Source organism: Parathielavia appendiculata (assembly GCF_033297405.1).
Source record: "Parathielavia appendiculata strain CBS 731.68 unplaced genomic scaffold N657scaffold_5, whole genome shotgun sequence".
NCBI classification, from domain to species: Eukaryota; Fungi; Ascomycota; class Sordariomycetes; order Sordariales; family Chaetomiaceae; genus Parathielavia; species Parathielavia appendiculata.
Window position 1 is genome coordinate 196373 of NW_026944224.1, and position 13717 is coordinate 210089.

General features: G+C 57.2%; 7 protein-coding genes across 7 annotated transcripts; 3 read left to right on the plus strand and 4 right to left on the minus strand.

Moving 5' to 3' along the window:
* Positions 1 to 9: 9 nt before the first annotated feature.
* Positions 10 to 1983, minus strand: N657DRAFT_689733 (uncharacterized protein). Its single transcript, XM_062797007.1, has 2 exons — positions 1374 to 1983; positions 10 to 1299 (listed from the first exon to the last, which is right to left on the minus strand). Exons 1-2 carry the CDS (start codon positions 1599 to 1601, stop codon positions 172 to 174), a joined length of 1356 nt encoding a protein of 451 aa, XP_062647899.1. The 5' UTR covers positions 1602 to 1983; the 3' UTR covers positions 10 to 171.
* Positions 1871 to 2598, minus strand: N657DRAFT_377352 (uncharacterized protein). Its single transcript, XM_062787097.1, has one exon. It carries the CDS (start codon positions 2503 to 2505, stop codon positions 2119 to 2121), a length of 387 nt encoding a protein of 128 aa, XP_062647900.1. The 5' UTR covers positions 2506 to 2598; the 3' UTR covers positions 1871 to 2118.
* Positions 2524 to 6428, minus strand: N657DRAFT_644324 (Bromodomain-containing protein). Its single transcript, XM_062792740.1, has 5 exons — positions 5839 to 6428; positions 5674 to 5776; positions 4767 to 5607; positions 4149 to 4708; positions 2524 to 3839 (listed from the first exon to the last, which is right to left on the minus strand). The coding sequence occupies exons 1-5, from the start codon at positions 6261 to 6263 to the stop codon at positions 2781 to 2783; spliced, it is 2988 nt and encodes a 995-aa protein (XP_062647901.1). The 5' UTR covers positions 6264 to 6428; the 3' UTR covers positions 2524 to 2780.
* Positions 6429 to 7205: 777 nt separating this feature from the next.
* N657DRAFT_655447 (uncharacterized protein) lies at positions 7206 to 8334 on the plus strand (the record flags this gene model as incomplete). The annotated part of the gene is made up of 3 exons (XM_062794605.1): positions 7206 to 7563; positions 7718 to 7947; positions 8002 to 8334. 3 exons carry the CDS (start codon positions 7206 to 7208, stop codon positions 8332 to 8334), a joined length of 921 nt encoding a protein of 306 aa, XP_062647902.1.
* A 620-nt stretch (positions 8335 to 8954) lies between these two features.
* Positions 8955 to 11219, minus strand: N657DRAFT_572209 (uncharacterized protein; the record flags this gene model as incomplete). Its single annotated transcript, XM_062788874.1, has 2 exons — positions 8955 to 10888; positions 10949 to 11219. The coding sequence occupies 2 exons, from the start codon at positions 11217 to 11219 to the stop codon at positions 8955 to 8957; spliced, it is 2205 nt and encodes a 734-aa protein (XP_062647903.1).
* Positions 11220 to 11355: 136 nt separating this feature from the next.
* On the plus strand, positions 11356 to 11832 carry N657DRAFT_377306 (uncharacterized protein). Its single transcript, XM_062787095.1, has one exon. The coding sequence runs from the start codon at positions 11493 to 11495 to the stop codon at positions 11796 to 11798; it is 306 nt and encodes a 101-aa protein (XP_062647904.1). The 5' UTR covers positions 11356 to 11492; the 3' UTR covers positions 11799 to 11832.
* A 267-nt stretch (positions 11833 to 12099) lies between these two features.
* Positions 12100 to 13496, plus strand: N657DRAFT_571761 (uncharacterized protein; the record flags this gene model as incomplete). The annotated part of the gene is made up of 5 exons (XM_062788828.1): positions 12100 to 12214; positions 12283 to 12389; positions 12456 to 12628; positions 12685 to 13237; positions 13299 to 13496. The coding sequence occupies 5 exons, from the start codon at positions 12100 to 12102 to the stop codon at positions 13494 to 13496; spliced, it is 1146 nt and encodes a 381-aa protein (XP_062647905.1).
* Positions 13497 to 13717: the final 221 nt, after the last annotated feature.

A 13717-nucleotide genomic window follows, 5' to 3' on the forward strand; every position in this document is an offset into this window, starting at 1 on the left:
AGGAATTTGCTCATGAAGAGTTAGATTAGCATATGGAGCACCTTCAGGTTATATGGGTACTGCGTGGAGCACCGTAGGGGACACACCCCTTAGATATTTGCTAGGACCTTTGTGGGTCAAAGGGACTTTCCCCGACAACATTTGAGCCATGGAGGACTGCCAACAAACTCATCATTTCGGTGCGTAGACAAACGCAAGCTGGTCCACCTCATCCCCAGCCTGCCCAACAAAGCCGACGATATGCCATCCCCCGGGCGCCACAAACGTTGCGCAGCTCGCCGTCGCCGTGCCCGCCGCCAGGGCGCGTCCGGACGAGGTCGCCGCCCTGATGTAGAAAATGCGCGTCTTCCCGTCCTTCTCGCCCTTGCACAGCCTCGCCTCCACCCAGTACTCGGACGCGCCCAGCGCGAGCGACGCCGCGGTCCCGCTCGTACCGCCGTGCGTCAAGGTGGTGCCGTCAGTCAGCATTAGCCCGACGCTGTCGAGGCGCGACGCGCCGCGGAAGGTCAGGGTTGCCGGCTTGGGCTTCCCGGTTGTTGATGTCTTACTCGCGAGCGTGGGCGCGTCGCTGAACCACGCGCCGTAGTCGCCCCCGAAGAATGCGCTCTGCCGCAGCGATGCGCCGGCCGACCATATGAAGTCGGCGTAAATGGGGTTGTGGTCCGACAGGATGCTGCCGTTGGCCTGCAGGAAGCGGGTGCTCTCGTAACGAAACTCTGTCGCGCTTAGCGTCACGAGCGGCGAGGACCGGTAGAAGATCTTGTCGACCGTCTCGCATGTGTGGACGGTACTCGGGTTAGCGCACAGGTTCTCCGCGGTCGGGACCACGCCACCCCGCTGCAGCTGCACCCACGGGTCGGTGAAGCCGCTGGCAAGCAGCGAGCGGACGGCCGTGTCGTCTGTCCGGCTGTACCGGCTGTTGGTGTCGCCGAAGACTACCACGGCGTTGCCGGTGCTCCATGCGGCGATGTAGGCTGCAACTTGGTTGATGTTGGCCTGACGGGCGGTGATGTCACCGGCTTCGACGCCCGCGTCGGTGTGGATGTTGTACAAGTCGACGTATACCGCCGTCGTGTTGTCGCTTGAGCGAGACAGAGCCAGCCGCATGAAGGTGAAGCCCTTTGGTGTCAAACAGTCCCCGGAGCCGATGGAGCACTGATCCCATTTGATGCGTCTGAAGTTGACCCAGTCATACTTGGACAGGGTATTGAGGCCATCCCCGAAAGGCACGCCGCCGGATGTGGCTGTCCTGTAAGTATGGTTGTCGGTAGCATAGAGGTAGGCGTGGTAGTTGAAGTCCTGTCAGGTCAACGGTCAGCATGAGTGGTTTGCACTGCGCACATAAACTGTAACAATCAGATATCCCAGCATACCTCCTGGACGTGGATGGCATCATAACCGTACTGGGTAAACTTGGAACCAATCAGCCCGGCGTTCGTTGCTTTGTCGCCGGGCACACCATTGCCTTGCAGGATGGCGGGCAGGCCAGCGACGTTCATGGCCAGAACATTGAAGCGGCCAGATGTTGCTGCTGCTGCCAGCACTCCATCGAGAAGCAGGGCTGCGGAGGTTGCGACACTCAAGCCTAGTGCTCTCTTCATCTTCGCAATGTGCTCGCAAAGAGACAAACAGCCGGGTAGAGGGAGGGGTTTTCCGCCTGCTGATCCATCGTAAAACGATGTCTCTCGTCAGCTTTTATAGTCAGTCATTCAACATCATCAACAAGAGATTGAGCATGGTCAAGCCATGCGACGCTGAAACTGAGGTGTACTCCGTATGTCTCGTAGCGTAACATCGTGACTGCCGACATATGCAAGCAGTCCTTGCTGAGATACATCGCTTGAGTTCGGAATAGCATCGCCAACATCCACGTGAAAGAAGTAAGTGGATGACAAAGGCAAGTGTATGTCTGAGGTTACCCTCGCTTCCCGCTCCGCGTCCGGGCCGGCATGTTTTCCCGATCAGTGACCGATGCTCAGTTCTTGGGCTGTTTATTCCCGGCACGATATCACCTTACGCAGACGGCCCCGCTACGCCGAAAATGGAGAGCCCATTCATTGATCCTCGTTCGATCACACGTATGCGATACTAGTACAATGCCCCAAGCTAGACTCCAGTTCACGAGCCGAAGACATCTCGTCGTTCGGTATGCGACGAATCATACCCCAGCTCCGGAGCAGCACGAAGAGGCGTACAATCCAAACCTGACTGTTCGTTTGGCGTGGCACATGGCGGGTCACTAGACATGATCAAGTAGGATACAAGGAAACAGCGAAAAGATGGAATGTACCAGGAGAAACTAAGATGAGGAGAAGAAGACATGGAGAGATGAGCGGGGGAGAGAGCGCGCGCGCGAAAGGGAGATAGGGAGAGCCGAGACAGACAGAGACAGAGAGAGTGTGTGTGAGAGAGACAGGAAGGAGAGGGGAAGAGCGAGGAGAGAGAGAGAGAGAGAGAGAGCGAGAGAGAGAGAGAGCGAGAGAGAGAGAGAGCGAGAGAGAGCATATCAGAAGCCTAAAGTGAAGGAAGATGCAGCGTAATGCCTATTACAGAAGCTTCACGCTAACAGACAAACCAGGGTTAGATAGTATAGGCCTGTTCTTCCTCGAGTTTCCCCTGCCAACCCCAATATCAACGCCGTATCCGTAACCCAGCCCTGCCCAATCCGGTCTGGTAAGCCGAAACCTCGAATGATGGACAGCCGCGACATCGATATAAAAGAGCAAAATAGACGAAAGAAAGAAACCAAGCGACGCAGATGGTTACACAGCCTCCTCTATTCAATTGTTCCCATACCTCCTAACCCGAATCTGCTCCTCCGTCAACCCCTCGACAGCCTCCTTCTCCAGTCTCCTCATCTCCTTCCACCTCTCAAACCCAATCGCCTGATCCAGCACCTTGGTCCCGCGCTCAATCTCCGCCGCCCACGCGAGCATGACCTGCTTGAGCATCTCCTGCCTGCTCTCCCGCTCCGCATCAACATCGCGCTCGGCTTGCTCGCCAACATCCTTCATGGCAGCGCGCTTCTTGTTAGCCTCGCGCTCTCTCTCGAGCGCCACGTCGCGCTCCTTCCTCTTGCGCGCGCGCTCCTCGCGGAGCTGCTTGATGCTGGCCAGGTGGCGGACGCTGTGGCCCAGGCCGGCGTACTGTTCTGCCACGCCGCCGTTGCTGCGGGGGCGACTGAGCGGCGGGGCCGTAAAGAAGAGGACGCGGCCATTCTCGTCGCGCTGGAACTGCTCGCGCACCTCGTCGGGGATCGCCTGGTCGATGGGGTCTTGCAGGGTGTACACCTCGGGCGCGCGCGGCACGTTGTAGACCTGGCCAGGGTTGATGTGTGGGGCGGGCGTGACGCTGGGTGCGGGCGCCATGGGCGGGCGAGACGGCGTCATGGCGGCGGGCGCCGGATGCACCGGGCGATGGTGCTGGTCGAAGGCGGGAGCGATGTGGGCGGGTGTCTGGTATTGCATCTGCTGTGGGGCCATCTGCTGGGGCTGCACCACGAACTGCGGTGGATACGCCTGGGGTGGGTAATGGGGGCTTGGCTGCATTTGTGGCATCCCAGGATGTTGCGGCACGTGCATTGGCATCGGCAGCTGTGGCTGGAGATGGACTGGTGCCTGGTGAGGAGCAGGCTGTGGAACGGGGCGCGGCTGGAAGTGCTGCATTTGGAAATGAGCAGGCGACGGAGCAGGCCCCGGAGCGACGGCCGTGTGATGGTGATAGGTCGGTGTCGCCGCCACGGGGATGTTGGCTTTAATGGGCACCTGGGTAGGCGCGATTGCAAGCGGCACAGGCGCGACCACGGCGGGCAATGGATGAGGTCCCGGAGGAGGCGATTCCTTCGTCTTTGTCAGCTTACTCTGCTTTCCCGTAGAGTTACCCAAATGATCGCTGGATGCCTTAGGGAGTTCCGGCCGTAAAAAGCCCAATGAGTACCCAAGATTGACCTCGGATCAGGTAGGAAGACCCGCTGAAATTGAATGAATGATGTTGGGTTTGCAAAGTGAGGGAGAATTACGGCAGATAAAGGTGCGGGAGAAAAGAGACAGGTGCCAGCTGAAGGCAAAGGAAGGGACACCCAGTGCTAGACACGCACATAAGGCGGGCCCCAAGGAAACCACAACGGGGCCAGGTTGTAGTAGACTTACATTCGGCTCTCGAGGACGACGGTGTACTGCTCCAATCAAGGGCGGCGCGTTCGGGCTACGCCAGGTCGGCTTCGGGAGGTCGTCGGTCTCTTTAGCATCGGCCTGCAACAAGTGCTTGATCGGGCTCGGCACTTTTCTCAGGTTCCGCGGCACATCAAACAAGTCCATCTCGTAATCCTTGTCGCGCACCTCGTCTGGCAGGCAACTCGTCCAAGTCTTGATCTTGTTGAACTTGAACCTCTCTTCGTTGTACCGTGCCTCGCAGACGTAGACAGACTTGTCGGCTGGCAGCCCCCGCGGTCGACCTCGTGGATAGCGTGTGATGAACATGACGAAACAGCGGTCCTCGACATCCTCGATGCGGTGATCGCGGTATTGTCCCGTCTTGACCACCTCGTTTTCGTAGAAGTGCTTATCAAACCGGTGGACGGTTTGTTCGGGGCGATAGTACCAGCACGCATTTACCCATTTCTGGCTTGTTGCATCTGACCAAGTCCGGTAGATCTGGGCGACGATCGGTTTCGACAAGTCATTCGGGTTGCGAATATGGACCCAGTCGCCTGCATGAAGTCAGTCAGATCTCAGCGGATGAGGAAGAGCGAAACCTCGTTCACTCACCAACTCTCCAGACCTCTCCCTTATGCTCAATGCCAGCGAGCGGTAGCCGCCCGTCCTCATCACGAAAGTCGTCGTCAGGCTTAGCCTTTTCCTGCTCGGCGAGAAGACGCGCCTGAGTCATTAACTCCACCGCATCTTGGTAGACTTCGCTACCCTCCTCATTGAACTGCTTGGCATTTTCGAACATGAGCTCCAAGTCCTGGAGAGCCTGATCGACACTGTGGTACTTCTTGCGCTTGTGCTTCTTCTTGATCGTATCGAACGCGATGGGGTTTCGGATAGCAGCATAATAGTCCGGCAGTTCAGCCTTGTCGGGCAGCCTCTCGAAATGGAGGATGCGCGGCTGGCCGCTCTCGTTCTTGAACCGGCGCAACCCTTTAAGAATGGCCTGGATGCGGGCTTCGAGAGGGGTGAAGACCTTGGGTGGTCTGCCGCGCTTCTTCTGAGCGTCGTCGCCGTCGTCTCCGGCCTTTCTGGCTCCAAACTGCCGGCGGCGTCTCCCTGGCCGGCGCCGGCCGCCTTCTTCGTCCGAGTCCTCATCTTCGTCGTCCTCTTCCTCTTCATCGTCGTCTTCATCTGCCTCTTCCTCTTCGTCCTCGGGCGGAGGAGAGTCCTCAAACTCGGGTAAAGGCCCTAGATCCGGGATCTCGGCATCCTTGGCAGTAATAACCTCTTCCTTGACCATTTCGGCAAGTTTCTCCTTGAGAACTTCCAGCAGGCGGCCGGCATCGGAGAATACGGGGGCAGAGGGCCTGTTATAAACCTGCGCATTGTGGCATATGCGAGTGACATCGTGCACAAACTCGTTGAAGGCCCTATAGGACTTCTTGCCGAGCTTAGCCTGCACAGTAGTCCAAGTCAGCCTTGTTTTTAGTCTGGGACATGGAGAACTGGGTTTGCAGCTCACTCTGATGGTGCTAAAAGCCATCGGCTCCTTGATCACCTCAAAGTAGTCGGGAAGGCTGCGCTTGTTCACAAGGCGCTGGAACCCTGAAGCGATCTCGTGGTCCCTGGAAGTAACCAATCAGCATCGTGCCGCAAATGCGACATGTGAGAGAGCGCCAAAACGTACTCTCCATCGACCTTAATTGTGTAGCGGCACAGATACTCAGAGGTATCCTTAATGAGCTGCAGCGTGTTGCGCCATTCCTCTTCTTGCCGTGCCTGTTCGTTCATATCGTCCGGCTCGCCCTCTGCATCGGCATCGGCATCTGCATCGGCATCGGCATCGGCATCGGCATCGGGGTCCGTGTCACCGTCGGCATCCATGTCGACGTCTTCGTCCTGTTCGCGCGCGGGGCTGTCGGCGTCGTCCATCTCAATATCGTCGTCGACATCACCTTTAGCCTCAATGTATTCGCGCACCTCGATCGCGTCGCCGGGCATGCTGTTTCTACGCTTTCTTGGGGTCGATCTTGTCGCAGTCGGAGAGTTCTGAGAAGCCTTCTTGGCAGGCGACATCTCGCCTCTGCTCGGCCTTTCACGCAGAGTGGGCATTGCGGCAACGGGAGGCAGGGTTTCCAAGACTCTTACGTGTAGAGGGTACCTCAACCGACCGAGCGAGTCAGTTGCGACTTGGGATTCTCCACAATGAGAAGGCACACAGCAGTGTTCAGCGCGATTGGGATGGGAGCCGCTGTTACCGGAACGCGCTAAAGCCCCGATAACTGCCTAGCGCCATTCATTACTGCCGATTGGATGGCAAGTGACAATGTGGGATCAGGATTGGCTCGTGCTGCCTCCACGAGGTAATCCGCAAGTTAAACGTGAAACCTGGCAGACCAGACCACCAGCTCACGGCATTTGAGTGGCCGTTGTAAGTCTTGCTCCTAGAGCAATTTTCAAGCCTTTGGTGACTTCTTAGCTTCCATTCTCCAGCAACGCTTCAAAATCATTTTGATACCTGGAACCAGGATTCTTAGCAGACGCGCTCACATAACAAGGTTCTCCAGGAATCAGAGCGGCCTAAGCATATGAGGTAAGCTCGATTGGGCAGGTCTTGGCCAACGGCGACCTCAGCCTGGCAACTTGGCTTCGAGCTGAACACGCCCGTTTACACGCACAACCTACCGCTATTCGAGCCAACGGACAAGCTTCTCTGGCCTTCCACGGCTCACTCCTTCCCTGTGCTCACTCATCAACTCACTTCGCCTCCTCAGCACCGGATCCTGGTTCAAGTTCCCAGTCAACCAAGGAATCAGGAGTGGCGAAGGAAGCGTGGCCTGTTTCTATACTTTCTCGACGCTTTACTCTGCATTTCACCTATCGAGCCTCGTTCGGTATTATTCTTGCACTTCTCTGTATGTATATACTAGTACATACGTACGGAACTTACTGAGAATATCTCTAGGGGCCTCCGTAAACCCACCCTCAGCAAAGTACAAAGCAACCTTAATTATCGCTCGAGAACTTGAACCTGATGATAGAGATCCTGCCGCCATGTTGATTCAAATCAGCCTCCGCTCACCAAACGGCCAGTCGCGAGTTCAAATCGACGACGATGCCACCCTAAGAGAGCTGGTGGAGACGATCAAGGCCAGAACCGAGCTGAGCAACTTCTCGCTCAAGTACGGGTACCCGTTGAGAAGTCTCGACATCAGCCCGACCTCGCAAGACGCTAGCATCAAGGACCTGAAGCTCAGGGGGGAGACCATAGTTGTTGCTCCCGTCGACACTGCACCCCCGACCCCCGCACTACAGCCTGCTTCGACTGAGCCCAAGCCCAAACCCTTCACCCCGAAAGGGATAGAGCCGGATGAGACGTCTATGGAATGGCCGGAGCGGGGCGGATATATTGGTGAGTCTCGGGTAGACGTGTGTTGGATGTGATGGCTGACAACAAGAACCCTTAGTGCTCCGTGTCATGCCGGATGACAACAGTTGCATGTGTGAGTGGCACTCATACCCCGTTAGTAAGTCATCTGAACTGGTAACGCTAATCTATGCCGCAGTCACGGCCTTCGGCGGTGCCATCGGCTTAGAGAACCCGTCTCGCACCCTCAGGAACCAAGTGGCCGATTATATCCTCGGCCATCCAAACGAGTACACCAAGGCCATCCTCGGGGACGAACCCGAACGATACACGTCCCGGATGCGGCAGATGGACACCTGGGGCGGCGCAATTGAGCTCTCTATCCTCTCAGATATCTACAACCTCGAAATCAGCTCCATTGACGTCAAAGCAAGCCTATCCCTCCCCTTCCCCACGGTGACCCCTTGCTGACCCCCTGGCCAGTCCCTCCGGGTGGACCGCTTCGGTGAAGGGAAATCAAACCGCGTCATCATCCTGTACTCGGGTATCCACTACGATAGGATAGCGTTCTGCATGGACCTGAGCTACCCGGTCGAGGTGGACGTGACGCGGTGGTCGACCGACGACGACGAGGTCCTGGAGAAAGCCCGCCAGCTGGCCCAGCGCCTGCAGAATCTGCACTACTACACAGACACGACCGACTTTGTCATCAAGTGCGAGGTGTGCCACTGGATCGGGCAGGGCACGCGGGAGGCAGCCAAGCACGAGAGGGAGACGGGGCATAGTCGGTTTGGGGAGCTGCAAATTACAGATTGAGGGGTGAAGCCAATCGATCGTGGAATACAACGAGTTTACTTAGAGATGAATTGCGAATATAGAGGCAGTTACAAAGCTCGCGGCCGTGCCTGCAGCAGCTAATTGGACTGGTGTCATGTTTTCACTGCACCACGGGCACGTGAGAGTCGGTCCAGCGCACTCACCCCTGACCACGGAGCCTCACAATGCCAGCCTTCATTCGTCTTTGCAATCTCACTAACTTCCGTGAAACCACCCCATTGCTGTTGAACTCTAGCACCCAGCATTATTACCAAGAGGCGCCTTGAGTGCCCCTATCCATAGTCGAAATCATCGAAACTCAAATCATGAGGTATCCGTTCTATCATCCATCTCGCCCTTCCGCATCTAACCAGTAGATATACAATAATTAACGATACCACCAACACCAGTAAACATACAAGCCAGCTCCTCTCGCTTCTGACATCCGATGACAACAGGGCGAAGCAGAAATGCATCGCTCATAGACACCCAGTGGCCACCGCCAGCACTGCAGACGCACCTAGAACAAATAACAGGCTCGTCCGTAACTCGTCCGCTATCGAAGCCGGCTGATGAGGACCTGTGGCGGGAGGGCGGTGCTGATGAAGGGGCACACACGCCTAGTCGATGCCCCATTCCGCATCCGCGCCATCTCTCCTTTGTTCTCCGCAACGGGCAGCGCCACCATGTCCACCAGTCGTCGGCCTGTCCGCCGACTTCTCATCGCCATCAGCAGCAGCAGCAGCGGCGGCCGCCGCCGCCTCCACTTCTGAACTTGAGCTACTCGAGCTCGCCCCATCCCTCGCAGCAACGCGCGGCATATCTAACGGCCCAATGTCCTCCTCCTCCTCCTCATTCCCGTCTGCCTCATCGTCATCACTCTCAGGAAATGCCCCCGCCATCTTCATCCTCCCCGGGCCCATCCTCCTCCTCCTCTCCCTACCTGTCCTCGACCAAAACTCACCATCCCCGTCATTCCCATTCCCACCCCAACAATCACTACCATTCCCAAACCCAGCAGTCATACCACTACTCAACCCCTTCTCTACCCCTCTCCTCCTCCTCTCAAACCCAGCCCGATCCTGCGCAAAATCAAACCCATCATCATCATCCTCACTCCAATCCCACGCGACACTAACCCTCTCCCCACCCTCCCCAAGCCCCAATACCAACCCCTTCCACTCGCCCGCGGCAATCCGCGCCGCGACCCTGAGCATCAGGCCGATCAGGTGTGAGGGAGGCGACATCAGTATCTCGCATGTCTTGTGCAAGACTGTGAGCGGGAGACGGCGGACGGCTGCTAACGCACCCTGTTGGCCTTGCGGAGCTTGGCCTGCGGCGGGGGAGGGGCGTCGTCGTTGGAGCGGGCTGAGCAAGGTGGTGGTGGCTGCTGGTGGGGCAGGGGAGAGGGCGCGGCGGGAGGATGGGGAGATGCTTGAGGTTGTTGTGGTTGCGCGGCGGCGGCTGCGGGTGGAAGAGGAGGTTGATGTTTGGGACGGGGATCGTTTAGATGAGCGGGGTTTGGGGGGGGATTGTGATTCCATTTTGGTGGGTGTGGGTGATCGTTCGGTGGTAGGGGCTTGGAGTGGTGGGCTGCGGGTTGCTGAACTGTCGAGCTCATGAAACGATGAGGGCGCTTTTGTGGCACTGCACTCGGATTCGGCGAGAGAATCGGAGGTGGCAAGACTCCATGTTTGGGAGGGTCTTGAAGTCACAGTGTGCTCGAGTACGGCTTGGTTAGTGGTGGTTCCAGAGAGTTCTTGAGTGTGAAGTTGGGGTGCGGAGTTCCTAGGCGACCCGGGAGTTGATAACGGAGGCGATGGCGGAAGAGGTGTCGCGAGCCACGACTCCCGTGCGAGGATAGATTCGGAAGACTCAGTGGGCGGAGACTTGAATTTCTCGGTGGGAACGGTGGTCGGGGTTGATTCCCGAGCTCTCGGTTGAGGAGCGACGATTACGGGGGCTTGCTGTGAAAGGCTCGCAACGTGCGTCGCGCTCGGGCCCGAAGGCGCGTTACGCCTTGGGCTGTAAGATTGGCCGCTTTCAGCTGATATAGGCTCATCGATGGACGGCACCAGACTCCCTGCTTGCGCAGTCAATGCCCTCCTCGCACTCCCAGCGGTTCTCAGGTCGCTCGTGCATATTGATCCCCTGGGTGTCCCCTCGTGCAGACGGGCAATTTCGACTGGGGTGACTGGCGTCAGGGGAAGCGACGCGCTCGATCTGCGCATAGGCGCCCATGGCCGTTTTTGGACGGGCGTCTGCGGCCGCTCCGGCAACTCGACTGTAAAGGATCGTTTGAACGGGCACTCGGTCTTCTCGAACTGCAGGATTGCGTCGAAGACTTCTCGTAGCTGCTGAGCTCGGCGGACATCTTCCTGTTCCTCCACCGGGACCTCTATCCGCCAATACTGTGGTCGCCGTATTTGCAGAACGAACTTGCTCGATTCCTCGTCGACACACCATACCTGGCTCTTAGGGAGGATTGGCTGGAGGGCGGTGCCGCAACTGAGGAAGGCCACCGATCCTGGAGCGCGGTAGATTCTGAACGGACCTGTAACATGAATGGTCAGAAACGCTGTTCGGTCAAGGCAAAGCATTCGTAAGCACATACCGACTGCGATGGTCCGCTCCAGCTGCGAGGACCAGGAGAGCGATCCTGGCTCGATCTCCGGCCCGGATGCTGCCCGCGGACCGACAGAGAGCGAACGGGCTCCTGCGGTGAAAGCGACAATCTTGACGTTTGGATGACCGTACAGCGTGTCGACCAAGCCACCGGCAGACTGAGGAGACGGCCCCGCAGCCGGGCCCGAGGGGGGAGTTGGAGCCGTGAAGACGCGGCGTGGGGCAAAAAAGCCGGAACTCCGTGGTCTCGAGGAGTCCATGGCGTGTGTTCAAGTGCAAGTATTGCGCATTGCTGGTTGTGAAGCGATGGGGCTGCAGGAACAATTGCAAAGTGGAGGGGCGAGATTGGGAAGCGAAGATAGCGGCAACTATCCGGCTTGTCTTTTGGCCGGCGTCAAGGGCGTGCGTCCCAGGACGGAACGATGCGCAGGGCGATCAGCGGGTTTGCAGCCGAATCTATGCTAGCGAAACAGTCCAAGTATTCAGAGAGAGTGCAATGTGGCAGCTCAGTCGATATGTGATTTTTACAAGGAATGGATGCGATGGCGAAGAGGCATGGCGAGGACAACGGTTCGCAGCCGGCTGCAGTGGCTGGATGCAAGTCAGAATCGCTTGCATCCTGGGCCCTGCAAGACGCGCACCATGATCAGCTTGCCACGAGGCTTTCCCCAAGCTCGCGCTGCCATGCCATTGGCGCGCAGTCTCCCTGGAACTCGCGCTTCTTCACACATCCCTCGCATGAGTGTCAAGAGAGTCTCGTTGTTGATGCAGAAACCATCATGCGATATGCGTGTGCTGCACCAGGGGGGTTTTCAAGGTGCAGGATGACCGTCAGTTAATGCAGTACGGCGCTTTAGACTTTAGTTAGAGGTGCATTTCAGCCGCAATTGCAAGATATCTTTCTAACAGTTTTGTCTTGCCTCAGATTCTTGCCAAGGCCGTTGCACCATTTTTGGTCTAGCGTTCTTTAAACAGTAGAACTGACATCATCGACCGATCGGGACTCCGAGAGTCCCAACATGGAAGTTACACACACAATGCTTCAGATGATTGCCAACCTCAAGCTTCAACCCATTCATGTACTGCGGTAGTATAATCAAGATACCCATCTAACCAGAAGGGCATTGATACAAAATCACCATGTCTGTCGATCAGAGACGGCGCCTCGACAAGGACAAGCTGAAGCAGCGTTTTGATGTGTCGCACTTCGACATCAATGCCATCATTCGCGGCATTCAGCTCACCCTAGTCGGCGGTAAGTGACTGTCGACCAATTCAGACCCGTCGATAGGATGTGCCTTTAACACTGATTCTCGACAATAGCCCATCGAGCCCTGCAGAACCCCGAGATTTTTACCTCGCAGCACTACAAGCAGGCAGCCCTCGCCGTCGCTGCGGGCATCGCCATCCGCTTGTTGATAGCCCTCCCGGTCCGTCCACCTACCGTCGGTTCTGTCCTTCCGTTGTTCTCACTAACAGACAACCCCTGATTCCAGGTTTTTGGCATCAAAGTCCTATTATGGTTCCTCTCTCTCTTCCTCCCGCTCGATTGGGTCTCCTGGGATGACAGCCTGGTCAATGGTCTCAGCTTCATCGAGGAGCACGTCCTCCAAGCCCCTCTCTTCTTCATGAGCCTCATGCGCTATGTCACCCCAACGCTAGATGACCTGTACGTTTCTCCCCCACCCTAATTCCGAACACAATCCCCTCACACAATACGCCCAGCTTCATGTCCTCCCTGGCATGGGTCGACCACACCTACGCGCTCAAGCACAAGCACGACCGCGACCCGTCCCAGCTGCGCCCTATGTACTACACCAACCTGCAGCTGTACCGCCCGACCGACGGGCGCACGCACTCGTCTAGCACCGCCGAGTCGGTCACGCTGCTGGTGTACCGCTTCGCGCGTAAGGGGGCCATCTCGCTAGCCGTGTTCGGCGCGTCCTACCTGCCGTACGTGGGGCGGCTCATATTGCCGGCGGCCAGCTTCTGGACGTTTAAGAGGGCCGTCGGGCTGGGCCCGGCGAGCCTGATATTCGGAACAGGCGTGCTCCTGCCGAGAAGGTATCTGGTGATTTTCCTGCAAAGTTACTTTGCGTCGAGGAGCCTTGTGAGGGAGTTGTTGGAGCCGTATTTTGCGAGGATTAAGTTCACGGCGGAGGAGAAGAGGAAGTGGTTTCGTAGTAGGGAGGGGCTGTTGTTTGGGTTTGGGATTGGGTTTCTGGTGTTGTTGAGGGTGCCGTTGTTGGGGGTGCTGGTTTATGGTATTGCTGAGGCGGTTGGTCTTCCCCCTCCCTCTCCCTTGATAAAGTTGAGGGTAATGGCTAATATGCCAACAGAGCACCGCGTATCTTATTACCAAGGTGTCCGACCCGCCGCCGCCTCCATCGGAGAGCGAGGGGTTTACCCAGAGCCAGACCGAGTGGAGGAACAAGCAGAAGTTCTTGAGTCTGTCCCTGGGCAACCTCGATGCGCTTCACGATAAGCCGCCTCCGTACTCGGAGGTTGACCCGCATCCTTCTAGGCCGTCACGGTAGACTGTTGCTTATCTCAGGTAGATGGATTTGGGGTTCTTATTCGAGTCGTTGGGAGCTGAGTTCCAAGACGACTTACGCTTGAACAAGCATATCAAACAACATGAACGGCCGCCAGTGGGCTCCGGTATATGCCCATGTTTCCAATTCCCGCTCTGAGCGGTAATATGCCAACTGGCGGCCAGACCCAACCCTGAACCAGCCAGGCGAGCCCCTTCAAGTTA